Raw genomic sequence first — 20,002 nt, 5'->3', positions numbered from 1 at the left:
TGAATGAGAATATTTTACTCCTCTAAGGAAGTAGTTTAACCTAATGTTTAAGAACAGGAACTGTGGAGTCAGTGATCCTGGGTTGAAATTCTGGCTGTACCACTTAACAGCAAGTTACTTAATGATTCTGATCTTCAGTTTCCCCACTGCAAAATGTTTACATGGTTATCGAAAGGATTAAATGAGATGATAGACCTAAAGAGCTTTACATGTAGCTCTCAATAAATGCCATCAGTTATTGCTGTTTATAATAATTACAACAATGATTAGGAAGGAGCATTAATGATAATACAATATACAGCTGTTTCATTATCATCCTCATCAACCACAAACATTTATTGCGTGTGCCCAATATTTCTTGGTGTGTTAATCCTGTTACTTGATATAATATAGGGGGTTTAGAAGAGAGTGGGAATGAATATTTGATGTTTGGTATTTTGACCCCAATGAGTTGGCAGTTAGAAGAGTCCATTGATAGAAAAGCAGTGGTAGAAATATCTGATTTATTGGGAATGTAGTAAGTAGCTCTGTGAGGCCTAATGATTCATTAAACAGATCCTTAACATTCACAACCTGTAGACCAAGCATCACTCTAGATGCTTTGGTGAACAAGACAGAGGGTGTTCCTGCATTCATGGCACTAAGAGGATAGAGGCAATGACTGTGTGAAAATGTATTCCAATGGGTGACTTAAGGGTTCCATAAAAATACATCAAAGAGAGGGATCTTCTCTCCCATTCCAAGGGAATTTCAAGAGAGAAATAACATGTAAGCTAAGATACAGTGGGAATTAGTCAGATATGGGGCACAGTAACTGTATATGGTGTTAAATTTTATTATTATATTACTTAAAACTACTAATAGTAAGTGCTGTTGATTAAGTCAAACAGTCACTGAGTCACTTTATGACAACTCTTTGAGAACAAATATTCTTGTTTTATTTTACTTCAATTCAGGAGGATTTGAAAAAGGTATGGCTTTGCTGTGCAAACTTCAGGGAAATATTTATCTCCCACAGTTAGGGACTCCCTAGTTGCTACCACCTCAGCCCTCAGCTAATTTTGAGGGTGTCAGTTTAGTAAGAAAAGAACACTAAACTAGGAATCATGAGACTCATATTTTAGTTCATATCTGCTCCTAATGAGTTACGAGATCATAGGCAAATCCCTTCACCTCCAGATCCTCAGTTTTGTGATATGTACAAAGAAGCCAAGGAATTACATGATCTGAAGTTCTCTTTAACTCTACAAGTTTTCATTATGTCCACAATGTAATAAAATAGAGCTTAGATAGAGGTTAAGTAACTTTCCCCAGATCACAGGGCTGGAAGTGGAGGAGCCTGCACTTTCAGCCATTAATACGATGCTTTTCTTTTTCTCTGTTTTCTTAATACTATCAATACTACGTTAATAAAAATCTAATGTACACCTGTCCACAATTCCATCCTAAAGTGAGGGTAATGTTTTCATCCCATTTTAATCTATTTAGACTAATTTCATAGACAGAAAATTACATGGCACCCTTTCAAGTTGACATTATATTTTCCTTAAAGTTAGTCTTATTAAAAACTCATTCTCCCACTTTCATTCCCCTCAAGCAGATCAATATGTATACATATGTACTCACACACGTGCAAGATTTTTTCATCTTTTAAAAATAAGGTCATACAAATATATTCCTTGCAACTTGTTTTCTTCACTTACCAGTACACCATGGAAGTCCCTCCCATCTCACTCAGTATGTGGCTATGTGTGTGTGTGTGTGTGTGTGTGTGTTTCTTTAATGTGATTGGCCTGGTCTTGTTAGAGTACATTTTCTTTCTCCTTTTATTAACTTGAAAGATCAAGAATGCTTTTATATTCTACCAGTGCATACTCTCCTATTCACAATGCTCCCGGTTAAACCCATATTTCTCAGTTACTATCTAGAAACGAGAGCAAAACTATACCCTGGGCCCTACCCTTAAGGTTCTGCATTTGCCCATTTAGCAACCCCAACAAGATGAAATCCTTATAACTCATTTATTTCTCCACATTCTCTGTGTTTGCCTTGTCAGGCAACAGGCCTTTCCTTTCCTCCTCCACCACTACGACTAGCTGTGGACTTGCCTGAGAAAGTCTAGAATGTTTGGTGCCAATATGTCATTAGAGTGTCAGTCATGGTGTGTTCTTTCTCCTTCAGCAGTCCTCACCATCTACAGTATAATTTCTCCATTGTGCTGTCTCCACCCATTGGGATTAACTATCTCTGCTGCCAAGGGCTCTTGCTCTCCACTCTCTCCTCTCTTTTCTTCTTGCTCCATCTTGAGATCTCTGTTCTCATTTAGGTTTTGGTTACAGGACATTCTCAGATGGTACGTAGGTTGTATATCGTTTGAAACCCATCATAACCAAAACTCTCTTTTTCTCTGAAATGCGAGTCGTATGTTGGCTACTTTCATGATTCTTATATCACTGTTCTATTCTCTCAATCATATGTAGAAGTTACTCCACAGTTTTCTAAATCCTGGTTTTGTAAGTGAGAATGTGATTTATTTTTCTTTGTCCACTTTTCATTTCTTATTCTGGAACTGTATTTCAATTTCAGTTTATCCTTGAAAGTAAAAAATTGTACTAGCATGTGTCTGGTTGTGTGTATGTTCTCATTAATCCTGCGAGGGCTGACTCAGTGAGCCCGTTCAGTCTAGAAGACTCAAGTCCAGTGATAGTAATAATGGCACAAAATGATGCACTGGTCCCCACCCAGCCCCCACCCCCAGCATTTATTTTCTATATTAATAGTACTATTTTATTTGTAGGTATTCACAATTCATAAATTAAAAACTCATAAAACTAAATATTTAATAGTTTAAATTATAAAATTTAAATATAAATTAAGTAAAAATGTATAAAGATAAACTTTAAATATATATGTATATCACTCTAATATAAATTATTGGCAGATTTTTAAAAATAAAATATCAAAATAACCTCTAAGTACTACCTAAAATGAGAAAGATTAATGTTGGAAAAAATAAAGTAATATTATTTTTTTCCTTCTCACAAAGGTGTAATTTTAAGAAACCTCTAGTCCTACGACAGAGGTTAGGTAGCCAGTATTTTATGTACAAATATTTCCAACTGCTAATAAGGCTTTTTCTGAGTATACTAGTTGGGGGACTGATGAGAAGATGTAGTTACAAGCTAAGTCTATATTTTCCTCTGATCCCTTTACCTTCAAATCTTCCTATGTCTATTTTGATATTTAGAAGCTATTTTATTTTTTATTTTAATTTTTTTAAATTTATTTATTTGTTTATTTATTTATTTATTTTTGGCTGCATTGGGTCTTCGTTGCTGCGCACGGACTGTCTCTAGTTGTGGTGAGCGGGGGCTACTCTTCATTGTGGTGTGTGGCCTTCTCACTGCGGTGGCCTCTCGTTGCAGAGCACGGGTTCTAGGCGTGCGGGCTTCAGTAGTTGTGGCACGTGTGCTCAGTAGTTGTGGCTCACGGGCTCTAGGGCACAAGCTCAGTAGTTGTGGCACACGCACTTAGTTGCTCTGCGGCATGTTGGATCTTCCCAGACCAGGACTCGAACCCGAGTCCCCTGCGTCAGTAGGTGGATTCTTAACCACTGCACCACCAGAGAAGTATCTAGAAGCTATTTTAGAGCACCGGTTTTTTTTTTAAACAGGAACCTCTATCTTTTTATTGACGCTGGATGTGTTTTAGAAAGCAGTGCGATTTGTCTTCATCTTCTTTAGTTTCTTCATGGACAGTTGTAAATTCCTGCACACCATTATCTGTGTTACTTTTGGTGCTGTCATGTTTACATCCTGCTTGTCGTATATTTGCTTGATTGTCATTTTTCTCCCTTCTTGAAGGCTATGTAGGTAGAAATGATCATTTTCTAAACCGAACACTTCATATTTAATATTTCCTGTTACTGTTTGACTTCTCCTCAAGATATATACAATGGAGATTTCTGGTTTTAAAAAAAGAAAAGAAAAAGAAAAAGAAACTGGTGTTTCAGCATTTAAGAATAACATCAAATACCAAAAATTATACTGTGATCACTACTAAAATTTCCCTTCATATCATAGATGTATTCTTTTATCATTTGTTTAATTATTAATTCTCCATCCATTTCTTTTTTTTCCTGGATCTGTTTTTCAGCTCTCTCATCTCTTCCATAATGATTTCTATATCCTAGTTTTTCTCTGTTTTGAAATATTTCATCCCCTTCATCTTCTACATTACTATTTTAGTTCTCAGTAGTAACCAGGATTACCTCTTTCAGTTTGTCTATTAACTTTTAAAAATGGAATCTTTCTGTGGTCCATGAAAGTCTCTTTACATACTGTAGTTGATCTGCTTAAGTTTTTCTTCTTTGGTGGTTGTGGTTATGGTTTGGTTGTGGTGTGGTTGTAGTTGTCAGAACATGTTCCGTGGAAGAAGCCCTTTGTTGGAGGCATTGCAGAGTCTTTCGAGATTGGATCCCCTTGGGTCTGCATCTCCTAGGCAGTCAGCTAAAGCCGACAGGGTCGTGGAGCAGTGAAGGGAAGTGCCACCTCTCTATACCTGTGGTCTTAGGGTCAACAAACCAGGAGATATTTTGTCCTCTGCTGAGACACAGCGAGAAGCCGGTCCACTCTTGGGTTCTCCTTGAACTCTCAGGCAGGCTGAGCCCTTTGCCAACCTCAAGGGTCCACCTGGCCCACAATGCAATCCCCCCACAGGTCACCTGTTGTTGGCAGGATCGAGCAGATGCTCCCTGGACCGTGTACAAGTGGGCAGGGGCCACAAGGGCCACCCAGGGTGGACCCCTCTCCGGGAGCCCTGGCGTCTGGGCCGACTCCCCAGGACTCTCTGCCGCTGGTCCCTCAGCCCTCATCAGGCAGAGCGGAGGAAGTCTGTCTTCCGGAGATTCTGGACGAGCCTGCAGGCACAGCCTGCTTGCCCAGAGTGGCCACTTTCTTGCTCCAGAGAAGTAGTGGAGAAGGAGCCAGGGAGGGGGAGGCCACAGGAAAGCACAGGCCACCAGCTGCGCCAGGGAAGGTTTTGCTTTCCTAGAACAATTTTTACCTCTGGAGACGGCTTAGAGAAGTGGCGCAGGGATCTGTGAGGAGCCGTAATGTGGATTCCAAGCTTACGGGGGCAAAAGCTTTTTCTCTAATTCATTTCACAAAGAGGCCAAGCTTTTCTCAAATTCAAGGAGGGAAGAGATTAGCTTAACAATATGAACAGTAATTATAATGATAATTAATAACTTTATACAGAATAAATTTAAATTCTGTGTAAAGAAAGCCAGATGTGATTAGGGAAGAATGAACATCATTTGTGTAGCGGTGGAAGAAGAGACATTTAAATTACAAGCAACTTTTATTAAACATTTAGGGTCAATTTTAAGTTGAACGTTGTTTTTTTTTTTTTTTTTGTTATCCACATAATCTTCTTATGTATTGTGAATTCTGTGTCTTTAAAAGGAGATTATTTCTTGATCACAAAGCATGCTTATAGATGTTCCCCAGAACATTTTACCTCTCCTCCTCCCCCTCTACTCTCCTTTCCTACAAATTAAAGATGTTGATGCATGTTTACTTCAGAAAACAGAGTAACATAATTAAACAATGGAAAATGTCTTATTTTGAATAATGAAATTATATATTTCCTATTTTTCTATTAAAAGGTCAACATGATTGTGTGACGATAATCAACAATTTCTTTCCTCGAGAGAAACTGGATTATTACACTAAACTCCAGGGACTGGATAAAGAGCCGAGGCTGCCCCCAAAGTTGGCAAGCCCACTGCACAAAATTATCACCACAACAAATCTTCATCCTGTCAAGGTACTATAAGCATCTACTGTATTTGCTTTCTATTCGAATATCGCTTCAGAATTTAAACGGCTCTTAGTACATAGGATCATAATTGTCTTGGGCTGCTTTTTGTTGATGTAAAGCTTGTGATAGGCTCTCTTGTTCACTTGATACAGTGAAGGAGTGCTGTCATTTGAAACCTAGAAAAAAGTGAAGGACACAGCCTAGAGCACGAGGAAAAGCTAGGCAGAGAGATGGCCGAAGCCTAGCTTCCACCTCATCTCACAGTGAGCTCCGGACCATTAATGGCTCCAGAGCGGCAAGGGACCCAGGCTTCCATATGTCAGTCTGTCATTGGCTGAGGTCTGTCCCTAGAGGGAAAGGACAGCTTCCCAGATAGTGCCAAGTGAGGTGGCTGTCTTTGGATGAAGGAAGTTCCCTGAGGAAGGAGGCAGCTCGGAGCCCACAGCAGCCAACAATCCAGCAGCAGGGACCTGGTACACAGGCCTGGTAAAGAGAATCTGGGTGGAGAACCAACAGCATCTACTACGCTAATTATCCTTCCAGGAAATGTTCCGAAATGTGATAATGAACACATTTTTTTTTTTCATGCAAGTAGGTATTTGATGCATTTAAGTAATACACTTCTTCTAGTAAATAGTCAAATCACACAGATATTCATACTTAGTAGACCAACCCGGAAGTTCAAATGGCTTAACTGGGAAACTTCAGGGGCTATTGTGAACTATTTCCACTGCTATTTTCTTCATGTTTTATATAGGACCTTTTTGTTTGTTTATAAACTGATTGGTTTTTTTTAAATTGATCCAAATGAATATTATTTTTTCAGTGAGTCATCACATAAAACTCCATGTGTGCTACAATGATGCTGTCCTTTTTCAAACTTCAATGTCTACCATATGTCTTCAATCATACTGTATAGATTTGATAGTAATTCAGAGCTGTTTGGTGAGCAAGACAGTATGTTGGGTCAAAAATTGAAGTTTTCCCTTAATACAAAGTGTTAATATAGTGAAATAGATTTCCTTTGTCTGTTACAAAAGAATCTGGAATATACTGATTGTCATTAAAATAAGTGGACAGCTCTCATAAAGTAACTCTTTTGAAAACTAACACTCCAGTTCCAAATTGTGTATGATCTTATCACTTTATTGCTACATCCCTTTGCATATAGTCTTTGAAGCTCGAGGAACAAACAAATCAAAAAATACCTTTCATGTGGCCCTTCACCCAAATTAATTTTCTGGACCATCTAGAGAGATGACAGACTAGCAGATCCCTTCCCAAACAACAGACAAAAGTGGTATCTATTCTGTTTTTTATTTTTCAAAACTCAAATGTTTTACTTAACATCCTGAAAGAACCGCTGGAGGCAACACTTACGACCCTAATCGGGCAAAAAAGAAATTCAGTCATGAATCAGGTGTTTGTGTTTCTAGTGGAGATTTTATGGGACTTAGGATTTAACCTCTAAAAAATATTAAGCCTCTTCTGTTTCAGTCTTTCTTTCCCTCCCAGCACACACAGGAAAGAGAGAACTCCTGTAAACAGTGACTCCCTCTGCATGTCACTGCTGCTTTTAGGCGTGGAGCGAGCTGGAGTGGGAAGACGGGATTTTCCCCAGGGATACAGCATTTCTCAATGTAGAGAACGTGTGTGCTTTTACAAGGCCCTTGTCATTCCCCCTCTAGCCTGAGCATTACAGAATATTCTGGGTTTGATTGATTTGAAGAAGTTTCCTGTATGTATCTGATTCACTGTGTCTTACATCTGTGTCCACCCTTTGAGATGGCAGTAATCTCAGTTATTGTGATAATTGAGTCTATGGAGTAATTTTTGATGTTTGCACAGAACCTAGTTTCTCAGGGTTAAATATCCTAAGAATTATTGTACCTCCAATTATCTTTAAAGGCACATATTTTGAGTAAATTTGATTAGGGGTATATTTATACAGACAAATGGTAAAGGTCTATAAACTAAAATAGCCTACATTATATTTTTTAGAGCACTTGGTCTTGTAAGAGAGACTATTCTATGATTATAGTACCTTCCTTCAGACCACACCTTGCTTTTTGTAGGTATAAATAGTCTATTCACTTGAAAACCTTTCTTTTATCCACACTTTAGATAAAAGCTGCCCAGTTGCTTTTGTGGTGGCCCATTTTCATTGCTTTACCCCTTTTCAAGCTGGCACAGGTCTTCATAGGGCTTATTATAAAAAAGTAACTAATAGCCACTCTACCAAATCAAAGACCTTTTAAAATAAGCACAGTACAACACTCGATCCAACAGTGCACCCTTTCGCTGCATTGTACCTAACACAGATACATTTGCGTGGAGGTTAAGTGGCTGCTATAGCAATAAGGATGTTTGCTTTCAACAGGGACTTGGGGAATTGTGCTAATGCCCAGAATACAGACATTATAATGGAGAAAAACAGAGTCACAGGAAAAATGACAATAGAGTTTAGCAGACTCTCTAAGTGATTAGGAAACAGATGTGTGCAAGTGATCCTATCTTTTGATTATTAACATGATTTTTAAGCCCAGAATTGATTTATTCCTCTTCAGTAATTAATAGTGATTCCCTTTATAATAAATATATTATTTTATAATGCTGCAGAGATTAAAGAAAGGAAACTAATTCAAATGTTATTATTTTGTGTGCAGCTATGTAAATGCTTCAGGGAGCTCACTGTTGAGCTGTGGGTATATATCATTTTTTATTGTGTGTACTGCTGTATATTATAAAATAAATAAAGTCTAATGTCTTAAAAAAATATCAATCATTAATCTGGGTTCTATTTGGGATTTTTTAAAGAATTCTTACATGTAAGTTTAGATCCTATCCTTTGATTACAAATGCTGTATACAAAATATTGAGCAAACAGCTTCCATTGATTGCAGTTGACAGCAGAAATATAAACAGGTAATTAATGATATATATTATGGTAAGGAAAGTTGTCAAGCAAACTTGTTACCAATAAGGATTCTGATTATACTTATTTCATGAAGTCTAATAATTTGTTATTGAGTGCTATATTTTAAGTAAAATACTAGGTTATATATCAATTTAGTAGTGTCAAAAATAAGTAAAAAATCTTAATTTAACAAGAACATTTAATATATGTTAAATTTTCAAGTAGGAGGCTCGGCATGGGTTTTACTTAATAAATTATCTTCATGTCTAAAGAAAAGGATCCAATTCATGAAATCTGCTACCTGTTGTTTCCTAAGATTACCTGGGACAGGTATTTAGCTGTAACACGTAAGTTAACAAATACTGAATGAACTTCTGCTCTGAGAATACAAATGTGCCTATGTTACACACATGTTTACATTACTGTATCTCATTATGGATTTTTACAGCTGTCCTATGCAAGCCTACCACAACCAATAAAGAAAAAAAAAATACTCCTTATTACACTAAATTTGGGCTTAATCTGGGCATATATGGGAAGTGTGGGACTCATAATGCATCAGATTGGATAACTCTCTTAGAATCCCTTTTTAAAGCTATTTTTGCTTTCCTCTTTGACCTATTCACATTGGTGATTAGAAGCATATTAGGAAAATTTCCAAAGAGAAATGTAGTCAATCAGTAAGTAATACACCTTTTATTTTTAGACTTCTGTCAGTAAAAATCTTCATTTCCTTATAATTAACAAGAATGAATGAGAATTGTGGTTTTCCTAGCCATGAAATCCTAACACTCAGTAACATTAACTAAAAGTAACGATTGCTCTGTTAGTTGATTCTATATATAAAAGGTGTACAAATATGCCATGCTTATCTTTAGTGAAAGTGCTTTTAACAGAGATAGTGAAACCATGATTCCTACTGGCCAACTAACACCCCAGTTTAGCTGGATGGCAAATCACTCAATAACTGATACACAGAATTCAAGAGATTCCATAATGTCAGGGTCCTTCTGTATTAGTTTTACAACTTGATCAGTGGCAATTTGCATTCTAATTCAAATTAACACAGTAAATATGTGACCATAAGAAAGACTTTATTTGGTAATCAAAACTGACTACCTAATTAGTACATGGAAAATCTCTCAAGGAATTTCTAAGCTCACTGGGATTTCTTCTAGATTGTGATGCTTATAAATGAGAATCCTCTGCTGGCAGAAGAAGCAGCTCTGAATAAATGCTACAAGGTGATGGATTTGATTTGTGAGAAATGTATGAAGCAAAGAGACATGAATGAAGTACTGGCTATGAAAATGCATTACATCAGCTGTATCTTTCAGAAATGTATTAACTTCTTAAAAGACGGAGAGAATAAATTGGACACCCTGATCAAAAGGTACTGTTTTTTCCCATGTCATGTATAAAGTACACTCAAATGGATAATGTTTCATTATATGAAATCTCATTATGGATTTAAAAATTAAACATTTTAGCAGCAGATGTTAATGTTGAGATCACATTTCATCTGTAAGAAACAAGGGGCACTCATAACTAAATTGATTATTCCATTCTATACTCTTTACAACAATGCTTTTGTTATCCCCAACTATAGGTGAGAAATCTGAAGTTTGGACAGGTTAAGTATCATGTGTAAAATCATACAGCTAGAAAGTAGCCCAAGTCCAAATTTGAGGATAGGTGTGCTTATGCCATAATTGCTGCTCTGGATTCACAATGGCGCTCAATGTATCTCTGTTTCTGTACCCAGGAGAGCTGTGTGTTACCCTTGTTCTCTGACCCCTGGGGGTCAAATTCTCCGATAGTTTTACTAAGAAAAGAGAACTAAGTTAGGAGGGTGTGACTCAATGAGAGTTTTCATTCTTTGTACAAATAACTGACATGGTAATAAGTAACTAGCTGATCTGATAACAGTGTTTAGTATGTTTTATGTCAGGGGTTACTTTTATAAATACATCTCTGAGCCCCTAAACCTGATAAGGCCTAGCCTAATGTGCAGGTAGAGCAGCAATTTGAATTGAGTCTATCCTCATGATGTGAAGACCCAATGAAAATCTTACGCAGCAAAGAAGAAACTACTCAAAGTTCATGGGTTCAGCTGGGAGGAAATGCTTAGTAATTCAACTCCTTTAAAAAGTAACTCTAGTTACTTTTTAAAAAATATCTTTCAGCTTGTTAAAAGGCCGACCTTCTGATGGCTTTCCAATATATCAAGAAAAGATCATTAGAGAAAGTATCAGAAAATTTCCTTACTGTGAAGCTACACTCCTCCAGCAGCTGGTGCGAAGCATTGCTCCTGTTGAAATTGTAAGGCTCTTTGCAATTAAGTTAACTCTATCAGTAAGACCTAATTACCATATTTTGTACAATTAAAGTCATGTTCTCTTTAGCATTATTTATTTATTTAATAAAGACTTAATTCTTTATTATTTTAGAAAAATTTCAGAAGCAAACATGGAGATAGGTTTGGCTGTTAACACTGTTTCTGTTTATCCGTTTCCCCTCTCTCAATTCTCTTCTTCCATTTATATGGTTCATGGTTTAATAAACAGTATATCCTTATGTCAGAATATAGGTTGTTACAGTGGATACTTACATTTTTAATGCCTCTGTGAAACCTTAACGGTGGGTACACATCCACTATGTAATACAGATCCACACTTGTTCAGGTGTAGTGTGTGAAAAACCAGTACAAAATCCCATACTAGATGAAAGTAGGAATTGAATGTCTGCCTTGATGGTTTCCTGTCAGGGGATGTGAGAGGATAAGTCATGAGAAGGCTCATTCTGTGTCCTGCTAAACAATCTCAAAGGATGTCCCAGCTTCTTATGTTCTACCTTAATACCTCTGATTTTATAAATTTTCCATACGTTAAAAAAAAAAAAATCTATTTATACTTGCCAGTTATGGGAAGTAAATTTTAACTTTATTATCTATTCTTTATTTACTGCCCTTTTGTCATATATTTATTTAAGTAGTATGAAAGACACTCCCTGCCTTCCCTATTTTGAATAGGTTTCAGTTTACCTTATCTACACTGGTTATGCTTTTATGCATTTCAATCAAATCCTTTATCAGCCTTTGTCTATTAGGCAAGAAACTGATCCTAACACTATTCCCATCCCTGGTTTCCTCCCTCCATCTGGCAATGTTGGTTCTTCTCTGCCTTCTCTAGGCTGTTATATTATTCTCAGTCTGAAAAATCAGGACTAAAAATGGGTTCCAGGTGCTCCTTTATACATTAAGACTTAACCGACCCAGAGCCACGGAAGAAGAAAGACCCAAGCAGACAAGATGATCTCATGAAGTTCAGGCACTGATTTATTCCTGAGAGCTCTCCATGATTTCACATAGAGATTCTTTCCCCTGGCTCTTTAATATGCTTGGCTATTTGGTGTTTAAGCTTTTGGAAGATTAAAGTTAGCAAATTATGATGAGTGTGGTGTATCAATTATGAATGTGTTTTGGCTGTGCATATCAAACTCCAGGCAACTATGAATTAAATAGATAAGGGTTTAGTTATTCTCATATACTCAGAAGCCCAAAGGTAGGCAGACCAGATCTGGCACAGTAGCTCAGAAATGGACTGGGGACCCAAATACTTTCCTATTTTTCCACCCAATATTCTTTAGCCATACAGATTATCATACACATGCTTATGACCTCAGAGTTGCAAGGCATCTCACGCTCTTCCTCCAAGCTCACATTCCTATCCTAGGCAGACAAGAAAAGGAAATTGGTCTGTAGCTGGAAAACATAAGCTCTCCCTGAAACCCATGCTGACCTGTGCTCTTAGTGGCACAGGTAGAAGTGAGTATTTTGGAGAAATGGGTATTCTGGAGAGATGCTTTTGGCTGGTCTAAACACTGCTGCTCTGACAAAATTATGTTTCTGTTAGTAAGGAGTTGGAGGAATGGCTATCAGAGAAGCAATTAATAGTGGCTGCTGTGGGATATTTCCAGCACTGACAAGTGTAGCTGACATTGTACCTTCAAGGGAGAAAACAGAAAAACTAAAAATAGCAGCCTGGAGTATTTTTTAAAAAGTCAAAGCAGGTCAGTGTAAGGCTCAACAATCCATTTTAACCCTGTATCATAAAATAATGTAGTTAGAGTGTATAGTGTATGATTGATATTTATCCTAGTGATCTGAGCCATCAATAAATAGATAGTATTTATTTAAGGCAATTTAGAAAAATTTCTCTCTTTAAACATTTTTGTTCTTTAAGAGTTACATATTCTGCTCTCCGGAAAACTTTATTTATCTGCAATGCTTGTGCTTGTGAGTGTCCCAGATAGCCACTGTTTACTGCTAATGGCTTCCGGTATCCTGCAAGTTCAAAAGCCTCTGAAGCAGTGTTAAGCTTGTCCCGTGACATGGTGGTTCTCACAGCTGGCTGCCACGAGGGTCCCCTATGGTACTTTCTGACAGTGCTGATGCCTGGGCCCTCATGGAGGGGTTTTGATTCCCTCTGCCTACTGTGGAACTCTGGCTTCCACCTGGGACAGAATTCAGCAGGAAGTGTGAGGCATGGCTACATTTAAGAAATGCTGCTCTAGCATTGTAACAGATGATACTGTTAGAGATATTTTGCTTTCTCAATTGACAGTGTATATTTTAACTTCTGGAAGGCTAGCTAATGTCTCTGATTTTATAGGATACATTGAATAAAGCATCCTGTTTGTTTTTAGGCTGAATATCTTCTATAGGCGGAGCTCTGGTGCCTAAACAGATTCTTATTTAACAAAGTAGATGACAAGATTTTGCACAGCAAGAAAGAATTCTTGTCATTCAACTGTGACAAGAAAGATTTCATGTGGTTACTCTACTGTACCGTCAATTTTTTTCTGAAGCAATAGTTCACATTAACAGCCATACTTCTAGCAAAAAATCCTTTAGTTTTACCTCCGGTTACATCTGTGAGAATGTCATTGTTTTCTGACTCCCACAAAAGTCCTATTGTGGGGGAGATTTTGAACATGTCTCAGTCACTTTTACAAAAAAAAAAAACGTGTAATTGTTGTAAAATCTGTTGAATATATCATACTCTGTGGGCCAGACTGCTGTCTGATCAAATACTCTACTTTCGAGGCAGAATAATTTTATAGATTAATAAGTGTTCATTGTAACATTTAAGTACCAGTAATTCTCAAACTTTTAGTATGTTTCAGAATTACCTGTAATAATGCAGGTACATGGACCACATCCTTAGAGATTCTAATTTAGAAAGTATAGATCAATCTGAATTTTTAACAAGTTCTCTTATGAGCACAACTGCCATAGACATTCATTCCTTATGAAATTATTAACTTATATCTAGTATCTGAGGTTTTATTTCCCTATTTTTTTCTCACTGTTATACTATCTTCATTCCAAAAGAGAATTCTCAGCCCTTGAAAGTGAAAGGAAATTCAGTCATCATTTGTTTTCAGGAGGAGTAAGGCGGTTTTCAAAATGAGTACAGTCTAAAACAATGTTCCAAGGTGGTATTTGTAAAGCTCTGTTGTGTACAATTGGTAAGATAATATTAAAACAAATAAACTTAGGAAGAAAAGGCAAATGCAAATGCAAATTTAAATTATGAAAATTGGCAAAAATTTAGTTGGGAATAAAGAAGCAAATTTGAAACAAGAAACAAGAACTGTTTTGAGTAGGTAAGACAGCTCCATACCCTGTAATTGCTCTAAATAGGTCTTAATAGTATTATGCTAGGCAGATAAACATTCAAATAGGTCTTAATAGCATTATCCCAGGCAGATAAATATTTGCCCTTATAATTTCCCATGTAAAAAAATTTCATAAATCCTCTTTAGCAAGCCATTCTGATTTTCAGTAGCCATATGATAACTTTCATATTTTTGGTTTTTCTTAATACCCTAATGCAATCACATCTATGTCTTTAATTTTAAGAGTTTGGAACATTTCAGTAATAAAGGTGATAATTTTTAACTATTAGAATTGCAGACCAGCATCAAGTAAATAGTTTAAAGTCTTTAAAACACAAATTGCACTAAACTTTTAAGAATTAAGATGAACATTTGTGATGTACCATATAAATTGTCCCTCAAAATATGTATATTGTCTTAATTCTCAGAAGGAAATTCCACTCTGAGCTCATTGTCATATATCTGAAATCTTTGTGTGCTTACTGAATAATACTAATTGAAAAAATACTTTTATTCTAGAATAGGGCCAATATTTTTCTCTCTGAATATTTGGATCCATGACTTACCTGCCGTGTACTTTGTATAGAAAAAGGTGTACTCAGAAAGGCATTTATCATTTTGTCATAGTCTGTCATAAGGTAGTCTCTTGCCTTAATAATTTTGTCTCTTGTTCTTGACGTGTCTTCTCTGTAGTCTTTCAACAGTGATTTCAGAGGTGTTTTTCCTCCTCTTCTAACCCACTGTAGGGTTCTGATCCCACTGCATTCTCTGTACTTACCCAAGCCATCACTGGTCAGGTGGGTTTTGTGGATGTTGAATTTTGCACTACCTGTGGAGAAAAAGGAGCAAGTAAAAGATGCTCAGTGTGCAAAATGGTAAGAATGAAGTTCTTTTAAGTTCATTGACATCTGGTTTAGATTTCATCCAAATTGATAATTGAGTTTTAACATTCTGTAAATATAATAGTTGACGTCTGTTTTCTAATAAATTCTAATCCATTAGATATAAAGTATTGCATCTAATATTTTAAAATAATTTTGGAAGAGAACTACAGGATAAATGTAGTTCTGTGCCCTCTCTATCTTCTGTCAAACTCCCAGGCTGCCCAGCTTCTATGCTGACTACCCCCAAAAAGGAAAGAATATGAATGAATGAATCAATATGAGAAAAATTATCCATAGGGGACTGAGACTGGTGCAGATATGAGAACCTACAATGGAACAATTCTAAATATGCAGTCTTAAGTCTTCTGATGTTGACTTTAACTACAATCTCTTCATCAACTCTTCCTTGTAAAACTACAACTCCCTTCTGACTGTCACCAATCTTTAAGCTTTCTGGTTTACTGCCCACTTCTGTCAGAATTATCTTTATAAGGGCATATCTGAATGGCTTCTTCTTCTCACATACAAATGTCACCCACATGCATGCGTCTGTACATTCACTTTACCCTATAGATTATGTTAATTTCCTCTTGTTTTTTAAGGTTGAAATTCTTCAGCATATTCTTCTGTAACCTATCATATTCTGCTATAACCTACTTCTCCAGTTTCATTTCCTTTAATTACCTACTTCTCTGAGCCTCAGTTTCCTTATGTGTGAAATCGGGCTAGAGTTGTGAGAATTAAATGTGACCATCTTTATTGATTAACTATTGCCACATGTAAAAACACTCTAAAATATTTTACTTAAAACAACAATCATTTATTTTTTCTCTCATGTCTGGGGTTGGCTGGGGCATAGAAAAGTTAACGTTTTTACAGCACAGTACTTGGTTGAATGTCATAATTGAAAAATTATGCGATTACACCTCTTGAAAATAAACGTGCAATTGCCTTCAGGTAATATATTGCGATCAAACCTGCCAGAAAACACATTGGTTTGCACATAAGAAAATCTGTAAGAATCTCAAGGACATTTATGAGAAGCAACAGTTGGAAGCTGCCAAAGAAAAGAGTGAAGAGGAGAACAGTAAGTGTATAAAAACCAAGATCATACTGTTGGTCAGTGGGGAAAGGAAGGATCAATGATATTAACACAGGACACACAGGAACTGAGTCTTCTCAGGGGACCAAGGAAGCTTGGGGTTAACCAACATAAGGATCACGCTTAAATGTATCCCTGTTTTGAGTCCCCGGGATAATGTACAAGACTGTAGTCAGCCTAGCTATCACTAGAAAATGAAAGACATAAAATTCTGAGGATGGGACTTCCCTGGTGGCACAGTGGTTAGAAATCTGCCTGCCAGTGCAGGGGACATGGGTTTGTGCCCTGGTCCGGGAAGATCCCACATGCCGCGGAGCAACTAAGCCCGTGGGCCACAACTACTGAGCCTGCGCTCTAGAGCCCACGAGCCACAACTACTGAGCCCGTGTGCCACAACTACTGAGCCCGTGCACCTAGAGCCTGTGCTCCACAACAAGAGAAGCCACCGCAATGAGAAGCCCACACACTGCAACGAAGAGTAGCCCCCGCTTGCCACAACTAGAGAAAGCCCACGACGACCCAATGCAGCCAAAACTAAATAAAATAAAATAAATTCTGAGGAATGTCGTTTATTCCACATTCTACTTTATGATTCATGAGACTGCCCTGGAACCATGTACTCTTAATGAGTTGTTACTTATATTTTGCTCACAAAGGATTTTAAGGTCTTTGAATAATAATTAAATTTCCCCTAATGGCTACCCAAAGATTTTATGGTCGGAAGCCTTTAAATTTCTTAACTATGAAACTTCAGGTGAAATTACAGAGTAAATCTATAAATTACAAATTAACTTGAACAAATTAAATTTCTACAAGTGTGAGGGCAGTGAGTTCCATATTATTTTTCCTCTCCCTCCCTCCTGAAGTATATGACTCATTTTCATCAGGAACAGTGAGTTGCTTGAGCAATGATTCATATATTGGAGAAGAGAACCGCCCACACTACCCAGAGGATATATAGCACATTCTGGGGAGTGATAGTTTGAAAACACTGCCCAGGTGATTCTGATACTAAGCATGTCCATCTCCACCCCTCAAGGGACTGTGTCCACTTTACCACCTGGTGGAGAAACACTACTAGTGGGGACGGATGATTCGTACAAAGCTGAATTCATACAAAATTAAATTTTTAGAAATAAATTGTTAAGAGCATAGTCAGGCTTTCTGACTGCTGTGCGTTCTCCTGTTTTTGTGGACCAAACTTGAATATCCTGTATGTTGCCAGGTACTAGAGAAGCCATATGGGAGGACTGTCAGTAGAATGGGAACTCCTGGTGGTACCAAACTTGAATATCCTGTATGTTGCCAGGTACTAGAGAAGCCATATGGGAGGACTGTCAGTAGAATGGGAACTCCTGGTGGTTAGACATCAGCGCGTATCCCACACTGTTCTACACCTTTATTCTCCACAAATGTAGGGTAGGCTTTATTATGCCCCACTTTATGGATAAGGAAACAGCCTTGTACAGGCAGTTACCTAACCAAGGACTTCAAGCTAACTCATGGCAAAACTGTATTCGAATGCAATCCTGATTTCAGCAGGATTGCATTTCAGCCTTGATTTCAAGGCCTGAGTTCAAATGCCAGTTCTGTTCTTTTCCTAGCTGTGCAACTATGAGCAAGTTAACAAACCCCTCTCTTCTCAGTTTCTCCATTTGTAAAAGAATGATAATAGAGATAATACTTGGCCTCATGGTTGTTTTGAGGATTAAATGATTGAATACACGTAAAGTACTTAGAAGAGTGTCCAGCACACGGTAGGAACAAAATGACTCTTTTTTTTTTTTTCTTTTTATCAGATGGCAAACTTGATGTCAACTCTAACTGTGTTAATGAAGAGCAGCCGGAGGCTGAAACAGGGATCTCCCAGGAGGACTGCAATCCTAAAGATTCTGTGGAAGGGGAGAGAGAATCTCTTCAGAGTGATGCTGGGCTGGGATGCTTACAGGATGCTCCTGCAGGTCCACAGCTGTCCGAGGAGTAAGAGCCGCAGCGAGTGCCGGCGTGGACAGTCCTCACCCTGGCAGGCGGCTGGAAAACTCACGAGACCGTGTCCTCCCTGCCTCCACGCCTGCATGGCACTGTGGCAGGATTCCACATTTCATAGAATACGTGCTCTCCAGCAAAGCTCTGTCTACCAAGCTCTGATTTCCTACTGATTCTGTTCAATAATTGGTCAGATATTCCTAGGGAGAAACATTTTTTTTCAAAATATAGGAGAAACATTTCTATTCCCTTTCTGAGGCAGGCTTCCCAGCAGTTGTTCTCAAAGGAAAATAAATCCCCTTTTAAAGAAGAAATATAGGCTTTAGGGAACAAAGAGGCAAGCAGAACAGTTGTAGGAGAGAGGAGATTTTCAGGAAAGAAAAATTTTATAGCCATAGAGATGGGTAGTTAAAAGAACCATAACTTATATGTAAATAAAATGCATATAAATAGCATTGACAATAGTGAAGCTCTACTTATTAAGGTGCAATGAAGATATGCGGATATATGTAGAGCTGATTCACTTTGTTATAAAGCAGAAACTAACACATCATTGTAAAGCAATTATACTCCAATAAAGATGTTAAAAAAAAAGATGCAATGAAATGAAGAAAAGCTACATGTTAAAGGATCTTTGCCATAGTTCAGCTAATTGTAGTTTTTCTATAGAATTTATCCTGAGCAGCCTGAACTTTATATAGTTCCTGCAGTGGTGTTTTATCTAGTCTTTGTACCTTCAGAAATGTCAAACCCCCCAGGAGGAACTAAGGCATAGCCACAGTTATCTCAGCATGTGCATTTAAAAGGATGTTTGACGAAATTGTCAGTTAAACAAAGGCTAAACATACTGTGTCCACAATTATTATAAAACTAATTCATGTGCCATTTTCCACTTGAAAGGCTTTTACCTTCCTGTAAGCTTTTCATGTGGCTTTTTCTGTCCACAAACTGATTTGTAACTGTCACTTATAGACTGTCCTGGCATCAGTTTTTAGTGTCTGAGTATTTAAATAAAGCTAGAGTATGAGATCTGAAGATAGTGCTGTGTTTCAAAGTTTCTTGTGTTGATTTGTAAAATAAATTGTGCCTACTGATATAGCCACCTCACATCTTGTTTCATAGTTTTTTGCTGTCGGGGGTGGCAAATATTAAAGAAATACTAGAGAACTTAAAACATTTTAGGAAACTTAGCAAATACTGGAGAACACAGTATAGTTATTTTAATATTCACAATTGCAAATCAAAATGACTAGAATTCTCGCCTCACTTCACTGATTAGATTTTTCTGTCTTGCTGCTTTTCCTCTTCCTTACACTCACTTTTCTCCCAGTCCCAACACATACATCTTCTGCACACCCTGTACCATGCTGCTCTAGGAAGACTTCATGTGAGTAAATCACTGTTAAGTGAGTAGGAATTCTGCAGGCAGATTTCACCTGAACATGTCAATCATGACAAGCCTCCTTTCACTCATCAAGGTACCTCAATCTACACGCTGATAAACATTTATCTTTGACCAGAAAAATAGTCCTCCCAGGTCTTCCTCTTCCAAAAGTATGTTTTTTAACCTGAGTTCCCTGATTCTAATTATTTTCTGGGTGTGTGGTA

At 37.4% G+C, this 20,002-nt stretch overlaps 1 protein-coding gene across 1 annotated transcript in view; it reads left to right on the top strand.

Annotated features, from left to right (window-relative positions):
• Nucleotides 1-19,433, top strand: part of ANKMY2 (ankyrin repeat and MYND domain containing 2) — a 34,413-nt gene extending 14,980 nt beyond the window's left edge. Inside the window, exons 5-10 of the mRNA XM_007164880.3 lie at nt 5,669-5,829; nt 9,919-10,133; nt 10,927-11,062; nt 15,169-15,297; nt 16,264-16,393; nt 18,208-19,433. Coding sequence (XP_007164942.1) covers nt 5,669-5,829; nt 9,919-10,133; nt 10,927-11,062; nt 15,169-15,297; nt 16,264-16,393; nt 18,208-18,392 — 956 coding nt within the window. The 3' untranslated portion in view covers nt 18,393-19,433. The remainder of the gene's footprint in view (nt 1-5,668; nt 5,830-9,918; nt 10,134-10,926; nt 11,063-15,168; nt 15,298-16,263; nt 16,394-18,207) is intronic.
• Nucleotides 19,434-20,002: the final 569 nt, after the last annotated feature.

Source organism: Balaenoptera acutorostrata, chromosome 7 (assembly GCF_949987535.1).
Source record: "Balaenoptera acutorostrata chromosome 7, mBalAcu1.1, whole genome shotgun sequence".
Lineage (NCBI taxonomy): Eukaryota > Metazoa > Chordata > Mammalia > Artiodactyla > Balaenopteridae > Balaenoptera > Balaenoptera acutorostrata.
Note: the sequence above shows the minus strand (reverse complement) of the source record. Positions and strands in the feature narration are given on the sequence as shown.